Here is a 12,595-nt window from a genome sequence, read left to right on the forward strand (position 1 = left end):
CTGAGCATGGCAGAGTGGGTCACTGGAAGGTGGGAAGAGTCTGGAGAGGAGGAATCCGGCTCTACTCCTGCACTGCACACCCTCAGAACACCCAGAAGAAGCGTGAACGGGAGGAGGGGATGGCTCCCGCTCCTCTCTAGAGATGCTTTGCCAATAATGAGAAGCGTGCAACCGCATTTTTTTCTTCCTGTGTTGTTCCCTTAGATCGTTTTCAGAGGGAGTCAACAGCACTGAGATTTCTGGGCTTTGGCAAAAGATGCACTCCCGACTCTGATGGGAGCGCTGGCAGTGACACCCTGGGTTTCTACTCTCCAGGTCGACCACAGATGTGAGCTCTGCTGTGAAGCCACTCCTTCTCTGACACGCTGGAAATCGTCTCTCCCACCTAACCTTTAGCTCTTGCCGCCGCACACCTTCTGCCACACTCAGTTCCACCTGCCCTAGCTGTCTGCATGCTCATCTCCCTGGAGGACCCAGACTCCCGGGAGCAGGAGCCCTGCACTGCCCACTCACATGTCCACCGCATCCTCTCATGCAGGCCGCACACTGAACGTGCTCAGGATAAAGGCTGGTGACAAACCACAGCCACAGGGACTGGGCCGTCAATGGCACCTGACTGCGCTAGTAATCTTACTAAACTTTCTAGGAGAGTTTTATTTAATAAACAGAGTTGTTACAGACTGAATGGTGTCCCTCCAAAATCCATAAGTTGAAGGTCTCAGCACTTCAGCATAGGGCTGTGTTTGGAGATGGGGTCTTCACAAAGGTAAATTAAAACGAGGTCATTAGGCTGGGCCCGAATGAATGATAACTGGTGTCCTTGTAAGAAGAGATGAGGACATAGACACACAGAGGGAAGCCCAGGTGAGGACACAGGGAGAAGACAGCCACCTCCAGGTCAAGGAGAGAGGCCTCAGGAGAAACCACCCTGCCCACACCTGGATCTCAGGCTCCCAGCCTCCAGGACTGTGGGAGAATCACCTCTGTTGTTTAAGCTGAGACCAAAGGGTGAAGCCTGAGTTGAGAGGTCAGGGCCAGGGTGGGTGGACAGTGCTAGATCAGCAGGGCTTGGGGACAGAATGGCGGGATCAGCTGGGGCAGCAAGAGGCAGCTGGCGGGTTCCAGTGGCCTGAGGGACACAGAGTCTGAATGCCAAGCAGGTTAGAGCCAGCAACAGGTAGAAGACCAGGAGGAGATGGCAGGCTGGAGAACGCCAGCCCAGGGTGGCCTGGAGGCCATTGGGAACACTCCCAAGGGCTGCAGGTGGGACACTGAGGAAAGGAGGCCACCGCCTCCTGCACCCACTCACAGCCCCTCTCCGCCCTGCCCCACCTGTTCCTCGGCCTGCCTCAGTTATCAAGTGCCAAACCCACACCTCCACCACACCCCTTCCAGGTCCCACCCACGCCGCCCACTCAAAGCCTCATTCCAACTGCTACAACAGAGATGCATGTAATGTCTACTCAGACCACACGCTTGGGCTGCGGTGCCCACTACAGGGTGGGACAGGATAAGACGCAGCACCATGGGGAGAGGGCCTATGGGGTGGGTGGGGTGCTGGTGGCTCTTCCAGAGGGAAGAGGCAGTGGCTGCCCCAAAGACTAAGCCACAGTCTGGTCCGATAGAGGAAAGTGACCTGGTGATGCCGCAGGGTCACATCGATGCAGTTTCATCCTCTGCCAGGTGCTGTCCTGGGAGACTTATGTGACTGAGTACATTTAATCCTTACAAACCTGCACTAGGCAGAGGTCTAACACTTCCCAAAACAAAATATGCAAATATGTAAGCCCTACAAAATCTGGTTTCAACCTTCCAAGACAACGACTTTCCTTGCAAGACAGACATCCTTACAACAGCATCAGCCTCTGTGGGTGCCTCAAGCCTGGGATGCTTCATCTGTTTGTATAATAACACCCCTTCCAACCTGGAGCCAACTCACAGGACACGTCCATCTGAGTCCTCCTGTGACCTCTCCCACCCCATCTCATCAAGGCCTCTGTAGGCTACACAGTATCAGCAGGTTCCCTCCTGCCAGAAAGCCCATGTCCCCAACGGGATCCTCTAGGGCAAAAACTTCACTCATGGGCCTAGAGCCGAGCACAGCGACTCAAAAAGCACAAAACATTCAAAAAAAAGACTACTGGATGAATGACAGTAGGAAGAAGGGGCCACAGAAAATAATGAGGAGGAAGGAGGGAGGGAGCAGAGAGGAGGAAAAGGAAGAAGGGCAAGAGGAGGAGGGAGAAGTTTGTAAAGGCAGGGTGGGAGAGAAGAGAGGGGAGAAGAGAAGGAAGGAGGAGGAGGTAGCTGGGAAGAGAGGAGAGGAGCTAGGCACTTCCCAGGAGACTGCCCTGCCCGCCTGGTCTCAGGAAGACCCTGCAGCTACCAGCCCATAAACAGCCCAGGGGAGAGGGCCGTCCCACGCTCTCTTGGTGGGCGGTAGGGGGGAAAGACACATCTTAGCCTGAGGGTCACCCTCCATGACTGAGTTGTTCAGCTGCCTCCCATGAGTCATCTTAAAGGGACGGAGCCGTGGGGCAATAACTACTCATCACTGAAGACCTGGTTCAGGGAGCACCCGCCCTTGAGATGCTGCCTCCCAGGGCAGGTAGAACACTACGCAAACAAGATGAGGGCGGGTGCAAATCCTACCAGCATCACCCCCAGCCTCTCTTGGCCTATTCTTTTTTTTTTTTTTTCTGAGATGGAGTCTCGCTCTGTCGCCCAGGCTGGAGTGCAGTGGCGCAATTTTGGCTCACTGCAAGCTCCACCTCCTGGGTTCATGCCATTCTCCTGCCTCAGCCTCCTGACTAGCTGGGACTACAGGCACGCGCCACCATGCCAGGCTTATTTTTTGTATTTTTAGTAGAGATGGGGTTTCACCGTGTCAGTCAGGATGGTCTCGATCTCCTGACCTCGTGATCCGCCCACCTCAGCCTCCCAAAGTGCTGGGATTACAGGCGTGAGCCACTGTGCCCAGCCTGGCCTCCTCTTTAAAGCTGGAACACTAGACCCAGTTCCAGAGTGGGTGGAGGAGTAAAGTGCTGAACATAGCCGGTGCTCAATACAGACTCAGGCCCTTTGTCCAACGATCCCAGGAAGTGTCCTGGGAGAAGGAGCCTCCAGGGTGAAGCCTCCTAGGAAACAAGCCCAGGGCTGCCTTCTGGACCACAGGATGTGAGGGAACACCAGAGCGGATGTCTCTCTCCCCTCCTGGTCCTCCCTCTCACTTCTAACCACAGGGATGCTGCACCATCGCTGCAGCACAGCACCGCTGAGGACAGACTTCCAGCCCAGGTCCTCCTCCTTAGGACAGTAGAACAGACAGCTGAGGAAATGGGCCTATAAAAACGTATGACGCACCCCAAACCTCAGCTTTCTTGCCTATGAAACAGGAGGCAAGATGTTTATAAAGTGCTTACTCAATGCCTTGAAAAGGGCTGGGCCCGGCTGTTGTTCCAGACCTGCCTTCCAGGCCTGAAGAACCCCTCAATTAGGTGGTGAGCATGTGAAACAGGACAGACCTGGAGGCCCCAGAGGGACCCCGCAGGCGTGGATGGGTTTAGACTGTCTCCACCTTCAATCCTCTCCACCTTCGATCCTCGCTGATTTGATTTTTGTAAGAATTCAGGACCAGCAAGGTAGGGAGTTCACCACCCACTAAGCTAAGATTTCAAAATCTAGGGGTTACAGGGAAATTAATGAAAATCCTCAAAAACTTTGTATAGGGCATTTATAATACAATGAAAAGCTATTTCTCGAGTCACCCTACTGCCTTATAGAAGTGGGTCTTCCAAGGCCATGAAATGTTTACATTCTATGATTCTATGCATGCCGAAAGTCATACATATGCCTTAAAAGCTTACCTTATTTCAGATAAAAAACTTTCCTAAAATTATTTTAAATGTATGAATTGTTGTACTCAAGAAAGATAAAAGGCAAAAATGTAATGGCTAATCTCCTCCAAGAACCAACACACATAAGAATCAAAATTATCTGGAGAAATCATTGTTTTGATCATTAATCAAGCTGTAATTGCACCAGCTGTATTTCACACTTCGGCTATTAATGATACATAAATATTCTATTTCTGCACCCACACTCTAGGAGGCCTGTGATCATGTGAAGAATGCAAATTATAGTCAGAACACAGGGGTTCTCAGAAGTGAGTGGCCGAGTTAGGACATTAATTTCCAGGTTGTATATCTTGAGGGGCTCTAGAATGAAAGATAATCAAGAACGAAGATTTGTTCCGTTCCTTTAATTAAAATAGTTTTATTCAGAAAGTTAACTAAATGCCTTAAGGCAGTGGTTACCAATCTTTTTGGCACCAGAGACTGGTTTCACAGAAGATGATTTTTCCATGGACTGGTGGAGGATGGTTTCAGGATGAAACTGTTCCACCTCAGATCATCATTCTCCTAAGGAGTGTGCAACCTAGATCGCTCGCACACACAGTTCACAATAGGGTTCGCATTCCTATAAGAATCTCATGGCGCCGCTGATCTGACGGGAGGCTCAGGTGGTCATGCTCGCTCGCTAGGCCTGGTTCCTAACAGGCCACGGACCGATAAGGTCCACGGCCCAGGGGTGGGGGACCCCAGTGTTAAGGTAAAAGCTACTTTTCATTCTTCCTACAGGGTACTTTTTTTGGGGGTGGGGGTTACTGTTTTAACACAGAATCATGATTTCAAGTCATCACCACTGGGAGAGTGGGGACACTGACCCATCTGCGGCCACAGTGGGCACTCACCATGACATCTCCCTTCAGAAGCTGGGCCGGCTCGATGGCAATGCAGATCCTGCTGGGGTTTTCTGGGCCAACGTTGCTTTGGGATGAAGAAGAAGGTAGATCATTATGCAACTTCATGATTTCATGGGAAGAATACATGTAGGGAAAAGCAACCCTACAACCCAAAACTCAGAAATTACACAGAATGCCCAATCAGCCCAGAATCTAATTCCTGAGAATCTAAATGAATCTAAAAAGGTAAAGAAAGCTCCCAGGCCATGGAGGGTCCTCATAGCATCATCATGGTCAGTGACTGACTTGAAGTGACTAAGGTCCAACTCCAGAGGCCCGAGCTTGGAGACGACCATGCAGGCTTAGAGGAAGGGGCCCAGGGTGTGCACAGCCACAGTTTCAGTTACAAACTGAGGGTGCAATTCCAGAGTGACATCAGTGCACAGAGGGCCCAGAGCAAACCCAGAAATGTGACAACAGCTCTTTGTGAGTAATGAGAATATTTGTTACCTTTACTGACTTTTCATAAAATGCCTGTCCACATACAAAAAGACAAAGAAAACTCAGGAATGTGTACAAATTTGGGGGATGTGTGGCTACTTTTTGTTTAAAATGCAAAGGAGGCCAGACATGGCTCACGCCTGTAATCCCAGCACTTTGGGAAGCCAAGGCAGGCAGATCACTTGAGGTCAGGAGTTTGAGACCAGCCTGGCTAACATAGTGAAACCCCATCTCTACAAAAATACGAAATTTAGCTGGGCATGATGGCAGGTGCCTGTAATCCCAGCTACTCGGGAGGCTGAAGCAGGAGAATCGCTTGAACCTGGGAAGTGGAGGTTGCAGTGAGTGGAGATCGTGCCAGAGCGAGACGCTGTCTCAAAAAAAATAAATAAATAAAAATGAAAAACAAAATGGAAAGGAGCGAGAAAGAAAAACCATAGTAGTGAGATCCTATCGTAGGACTCTCTCCAGTATGCTCACAGTTAACCTTCCCTATTCTTGGGTTCCAGATTCATGGACTCAACTGACTGGGGACAGAAAATATTGTGGGAAATAAATAAAAAACAAAAATGCAACCATAAAAAATAATGGAAGTTAAAAAACAATACATTGTAACAACTATTTTCACAGCCTTTACATTGAATTAGGTATTGTTATGTAATCTAGAGATGATTTAAAGTATACAGGAGAATGCTCATGGGTTATATGAAAATACAATGCCAGTTTTTTTGTTGTTGTTGTTTTCTTTTTTTTCAGACTGAGTCTCACTCTGTCGCCAGGCTGGAGTGCCATGGCACAATCTCGGCTCACTGCAACCTCTGCCTCTCAGGTTCAAGCAATTCTCCTGCCTCAGCCTCCCAAGCAGCTGGGACTACAGGCACACGCCACCACGCCCAGCTAATTTTTGTATTTTTAGTAGAGACGGGATTTCACCATATTGGCCAGGATGGTCTCAATCTCTTGACCTCGTGATCCGCCCACCTCCACCTCCCAAAGTGCTGGGATTACAGGTGTGAGCCACCAAGCCTGGCCATTTTTTTTTTTTTTTTTTTTTTTTTTGACTCTCGCTCTGTCACCTAGCCTGGAGTGCAGTGGTGCGATCTCGGCTCACTGCAACCTCCGCCTCCCAGGTTCAAGTGAATTCTCCTGCCTCCACCTCGAGTAGCTGGGTTTACCCATGACTGGCTAATTTTTGTATTTTTAGTAGAGACGGGGTTTCACCATGATGGTCAGGGGCTCGGTGGCTCACACCTGTAATCCTGGCACTTTGGGAGGCCTAGACGGGTAGATCACTTGAGGTCAGGAGTTCAAGACAATGCCGTTTTATAAAACACACTTGAACATCCTCGGATTTGGTAATCAAAGGGGGTCCTGGAATCAATACCCCTTGAAAACCGAGGGGCCACCATACTCCCAAAAGCAAATGGCCCACTCTCCCCTCAAAATTCCAGCCCCCACGTCCTTTAATGGAGCCAACTAGTGTGACAGCCCAAAGACACTTGTGCAGGGCAGGAGGGAGGGCCGAGGCGTGATGCTGGAGCACAGGCCACGAGAGGATTTTCCCCACTGGACTCTTCTTTGGCTTCTTGGCATTCTCTGACCTGAACCCTCCCACACTCTTCCTGCGGGACAGGCAGCTGAGGCTCAGGTGCAGTTCCCTGAGCCGTCCAGGTCCCACAGCAGCAGCAGCAGCAGCAGCAGCAGCACTCACTAGATCCCGGAGGTGTACACAGGCTGCATGGCTTGGTAGAGCTTCAGAAAGGGCCGGCACACTGAAAGAAAGGCACAACTGTCTGTAGAGGCATGACCGGTACAGAACGAACAGGAATTTGGCAATCAGAAAGAAAGGGACGAGGAGACCAGGAGACTGCACCTGCGGCCTTTGAGGTCTGGGAAAGCAGTGCATGGAGCCACAGGGTTGCTGCAGGAAAAGGCCGGACCCGGTCCTAGAAGCCTGCAGAGCAACACAGTTTGACCTTTATCCAAAGGGTGCCAAAGGCTCCTGAATTGAAGCCAAGCTGCTTCAAAACCAACTAGCAGCTTGGCAAGGTCACTCTGGCCATAATGACCAGGGGGACCTGAAGGCACAGATGTACTTCAGAGACAATAGAAACCTCTGAGCAAGCACCTGCATGCGACTGGCGAGGAGGGGCAAGGGTCCTGAATCCCAGCCATGTGCTGTGTGTGCCTGCATGGGACTGGGAAGGAGAGGACAGGGCCCTGACCCTCAGCCATGTGCCATTTGCTCCTATATGGGACAAGGGAGGAGGGATAGGGCCCTGCTGACCCTCGGCCATATACTCTGTGCACCTTTGGGGAACTGGGGATGTGGGGACAGGGCCGTGATCCCCAGTCGTGTGCTGTGCTCATCTAAGTGGGACAGGGAGGAGGGCTCAGGGCTCTCACCCTCAGCTACATGCTGTGTGCTTTCCTGTGGGGTCATTTTAAAGGAGGAGGAGGAGATGGGCTCATGAGATGCATCAGGGGAGACTGGGTCACATTCATGCCTCTTTCTGGGCTTCTTCCATGACTTGAGACCTCAAGTTCAACTGCACAGCTGACCCACTAGGGCTGCAGCCCAGAACAATGCTTGTCTGCCCTAGTCACTGTGCATATACACAGGGGTATTTCTGATCCCGCTTGCTGGCCGCCAGTCCCTCCCCTGATTAAATAACTTGGCCCAACCACATAAACATGGGGCTCTGACCACTGAAGGGGGACACAGTCAATCGCCAGGGAGGCAGAGGAGCAGATCCTAGGCCCTCTAGGAAGGAAAGCCGAGGCTTATCTAAATTGAGGGGCCCAGGACCAGCTCCAAGTCTGGGCCAGCCAATCGCAGGTGCCACGTCGTGGAGGACACTCACCTCCACCTGTGTCGAAGTTGGGGGTGCCGTGGAGGATGACAAAATGCAGGAACAGGGGAGAGGCATTCATTTTCACCGATCCGGACAGGAGCCCACTGAGGAACTGAACATACCTGCAAAACGGACAGCTGGGTTAGACTTCCCAGAAGTGTCTTCAGCCTCTGCTGAGAAGGGAACTCAAGGAGGATGGGCTCTGGGAGAGAATCAGTCCACTGCTCACAGCCAGGGGTTCTCAGCATGGTGCTGTGCTTACAGGTCTGAGGGCTTCCCACCAGCACACCAGGCACCAAGCACCAGACACCAAGGCACAACCGGCCTCTCGGCTTGAGCATCCCACACCTGAAAGGCCTCTGTGCCTGTCCACTGAACCTATCGCCAGGCAAAGCCAGGCCACAGGCCATCACAATCCCCACTGGTGAGCAGCAGGAAGCAGAGGCCTGGCACACCGGTGGGCGTGTGCTCTGTCACTAGCATTGCACCTATGGCAGGGTCACATGACCCAGGCCCAGAACCACTCACTGCACCTGCTGCTTTCTGCTCATACTCGAGAGCCCTAAGAAAAGGCTGGAGTCCATACTCCCCTCCTATCCCGCAGCCTTCCACGCCACATCTGATAAGAGGCTCTCCTTCCTGCTGTCCCCCTCTTCAAGGCCCAGCTCCAAAGGTGAAGGCCACATGGGCCATCAGCCTTTCTGAGTTCTAGGTGTCAGCCTCATGCTTCCAACACTGACTGCACACAACTTCCATGAGCATTTGGTGGTCAAGAGGGAAGCTTCTACACTAGGAGCATCTGACTGCTGGGGTCCTCATGAGGCATGACGTGGCAGCAGTGACCACAGGATGAGCCGGAGGCTTGCCAAGCTCTCTGATGCTTCCCTGGCCTGTCCTGCCTGTTGGTGCCCTGCCTGGCGTGGCCCCTGCCCTGAGGTCCCTCACCATGGCCACTTCACCCACACAACCTCCACTGTAGCCTCAACACCTTGCATGGAATCTGTGTTTCCATATCTGTCTCCACCAAAGTACTGTAGTCTTTGCAAGAAAAACCCAAACAATCAAAAACCCCGCAATATTTAACAATCTGTGCATCTCCCTACTGCCACGGCAGACTGAGGCAGGAAGTGGCAGGTGACTGTGTTGCCAGCACCTACAACCATCCTACCCCAAGCCAGAAAAGGCCATCATGGACCTTGTGTTAAGAAAAAAAGTCTCTCACTTACGCTGGCAATTCACACCCAGTCCCTTATTCAAGCAGTTAAATTTGTATACAAACAAACTAAACAAGAGAAGATTTCTGTTAAACATTACCAAAAAAGGAAAGCCCTACTTACAGTCCACCCACTAGGAAAATGTTAGAAAAGCGAGTTTGCTTCAGTTCAGTTACAATTCGTAGTGAGAAACAGGGCATGTCAGTATTTCCATCTTCCTGGCAGCAAACTTCTCTTCTGCTCTCTCAGAACAGGGCAAAACCTCACAAGAGTCGCAGAGGACAGATGCTCAGCCTGGAGACGTGGGGACCCTGTGAGGCCGATGACCAGACTTCAGTGGACCTCCAGGCAGCTCCCACACACCTCTCCTGCAGGGTACCTTCTACCCTGGCAACAAGACTTCTCACCCTCAGTTGTACGTAGGCAGAGGAATGCATGAATTGTGTATGTTTAATCATGCAAATTTTACGCATTGTGGATTTCATGGGTCCTTTGGCTCCCTGGTTTTGAGTAAAAGTGAGGAACCACAAATGCCCGGATTGAGAGGCCTGAGTCACCTCCTCTGGGGCAGTTCCGCCCTCCTTCCAGCACGGGGCAGCCCTGGTCACTGGGAAATCAGCTTCCTCAGCTCGTCCGGTTTGTCAGTGGCACCCTGAGTCCCACACTGCCTGGCCATGTGCTGCAGTGACCACGCGGCTGAGACGGACCTGTTCCCTGGGGGTGTTCTCAGTGCCCCATGTGCACCTGGACCAGGCATCTAGGTGAAGTCGATGTTTGTTTTATGACTTCCTGCAAACATGGAAGGCTCTGGAGCGCTGGGCCTGAGGGGCTCCTGTTCATGGCAGCATAAGGGGTCCAAGTAGCTAAGCCCAGAGTTAGCGCCAAGGTCCTATGAGGGGCAAACAGCCATCCTCCGGGAAACCACGGCCTCTCCCTGACCCAGGTCTTGTACCATACTGTGGTCACACAGCTTCATTTCTGCTGATGTGGCCTGGCCGAAATTGTTGCCCCTGACACCAGACGAAGCACGAGAAGTATTTCCTTCAGATGAGGAGGGCCAAGCTGACAGCAGAAGAACTTTGTTTTGCCACGAGCTCCCAAAGAAGGCCAAAGTCCAGGGCCACAAGCCCAGTGGTGGTCAGAGGGGAAGGGAAGGAGGCTGTCACTGCCTGGGACCCAGGACTCCAGAGTCTTCTCCCCAAAACCAGTTCTCAACAGTCATCACCTCCCAGGTCAGTCTACAAAGGGCTGCTCAGGTGGTAGCTTAACCAATCAAAAAGTAACCTCTTGGAATATAATTCTCATCTGTCCTTTATAGAAAACAACTTTTTATGCATCATATTTTCAGGTAAATTAAAGACATAAAATGCTAAGGTAAATGTAATTTTCTTCTTCCTTCACATGCTTTCTTAATAAGGTAAGATTAACAACAACAACAAAAAAAAAAACCAACATATTGTTCAAAATCCCAAATAAAAGCATGCCTTTAAAAAACATTTTTTAAAAAATAGCAATGCCTTATAAAAACAACAAAGTTCACTGCAAATATAAGCTGTAGTGAATGCTATGAGATTGCAGACAGATAGCACTGAGTTTGTGAGTGACTTCTTAGAGAACCACCATCAGTACCAAAGAACAGAACATTCAGGTATGGATGAAAATAAGGGAGGCCAGGCGCGGTGGCTCACGCCTATAATCCCAGCACTCTGGGAGGCTGAGGTGGGAGGATCACCTGAGGTCAGGAGTTTGAGACCAGCCTAGCCAACATGCTGAAATCCTGTCTCTACAAAAAATTAATTAATTAATTAATTAATTAATTTTAAAAATTAGCTGGGCATGGTGGCATGCGCCTGTAATCCCAGCTACACAGGAAGCTGAGGCATGAGAATTGCTTGAACCAGGAGGTAGAGGTTGCAGTGAGCCTAGACTGCACCACTGCACTCCAGCCTGAGTGACAGAGCAAGACCCTGTCTCAAAGTAAAAAAAGAAGGGGAAATGAACATAATAGGACAGAATTGCACAATTAGTTCATCCAGCTGACTATGGAAAGGATCAACTTTAACTTCGTATACACAGTATTTATCTGTGGCATTAAAGGTAGATATAAATGAATCAATTGTAGGGTATCAGATGCCCTCTAAAGACCATCCCAACAGCCTTATCCAAAATAAAATGTTCCTACTTAGTCAACACAGTTTTCAGAGCTGGAAAGATTAGAAACCAGATACTTTATAAAAACAGCTCCATTATTTTCCCATTGCTATCTTTTCTTTCTTTTTAGGAAATAACTCCCTGGAGATGATGTTTTCCATGCTTCTTCTCAAACCAGTGAGTACATTTTAAAAACTAAAGGATTGTTTTTAAACTTGTAAGCAAACGAACATAAAAGCAGCTTGAAATTTTCAGTTGTCCCTTGCATTATTCACAGCCACTTCTAACAGCAAAAACTTCCATTTGGAATCTCCATAAATCTCCCTAAACATTTGAGTTGCACTAGACGTTAGCTTAAATCTGTCTGAAATGGTGGGTGCATAAAAATCAGCATTCAAATGTTACTTTTCCAAGCAACAGGAACCATCGTCACAGGACATCTTTCCCAACAGCTTACTCATTCTACATTCCCAGCACTCACAGAGTCAGCCATGGCTGCAGGGGCAGCACCAACCAACCAGGAAAGGTGAGCTGGGCCACCTGTTGGTGTCAGCCAAGCCTGGGCTGTTTCTTAACGTTCTGCTGAGCATTCCCTTCCCTCTCATGTAATGGGAAGAATAATGAGACCTACACATTGGAATTGCTGCAAAGATGAGTCAGTTGCATGGACATAAGGGTCAAAGTAGACCATAAGACATCTGCCACAGCCTCTGCTCTCCTGAGGTATGCTGCCAGAGTGTAGGTGGCTTTGCCCACAGAGTTGGTGACTCAGAGGGGATGTCCGGACCCAGGCAAAGTGTGTGGCTCCCTGAGGAATGGTCACCCTTTTTTCGCAGGCTGTGGGCAGCAAGGAGGATGTGCAGGGAGGGGCCACAGGGGCATGAAGTAAAATAGCCTTTGCAAAAATTTTAACAGTGAGAGAAGTATGACAGTGAAAGAGATCTAATGTAACCAACCCCCATCTTGCCTTTAACCTCCTAGCCGCCCTTGGCTATTCCTGGGCTTGGACCAAACTAACTTTAGGAGAAAGTAAAGTTTATAGTTTAAATGATAATAGCCCAAAACTAAACCACTTTTGTAAAACTAATGCAAGACCACCACATTGGGAGGATGAAAGCGGCTTGAATTCT

General features: G+C 50.1%; 1 protein-coding gene across 7 annotated transcripts in view; it reads right to left on the reverse strand.

Moving 5' to 3' along the window:
* TNS3 (tensin 3) overlaps nt 1-12,595 on the reverse strand; it is a 308,216-nt gene that overhangs the window by 132,657 nt on the left and 162,964 nt on the right. For all 7 annotated transcript variants that reach the window (XM_016957426.3, XM_519088.9, XM_016957425.4 and 4 more), the window contains 3 exons: nt 8,110-8,222; nt 6,957-7,017; nt 4,754-4,829 (listed from right to left, as the gene is read on the reverse strand). In XM_016957426.3, the coding sequence (XP_016812915.1) occupies nt 4,754-4,829; nt 6,957-7,017; nt 8,110-8,222 (250 nt within the window). The remainder of the gene's footprint in view (nt 1-4,753; nt 4,830-6,956; nt 7,018-8,109; nt 8,223-12,595) is intronic.

This window comes from Pan troglodytes, chromosome 6, assembly GCF_028858775.2.
Source record: "Pan troglodytes isolate AG18354 chromosome 6, NHGRI_mPanTro3-v2.0_pri, whole genome shotgun sequence".
Lineage (NCBI taxonomy): Eukaryota > Metazoa > Chordata > Mammalia > Primates > Hominidae > Pan > Pan troglodytes.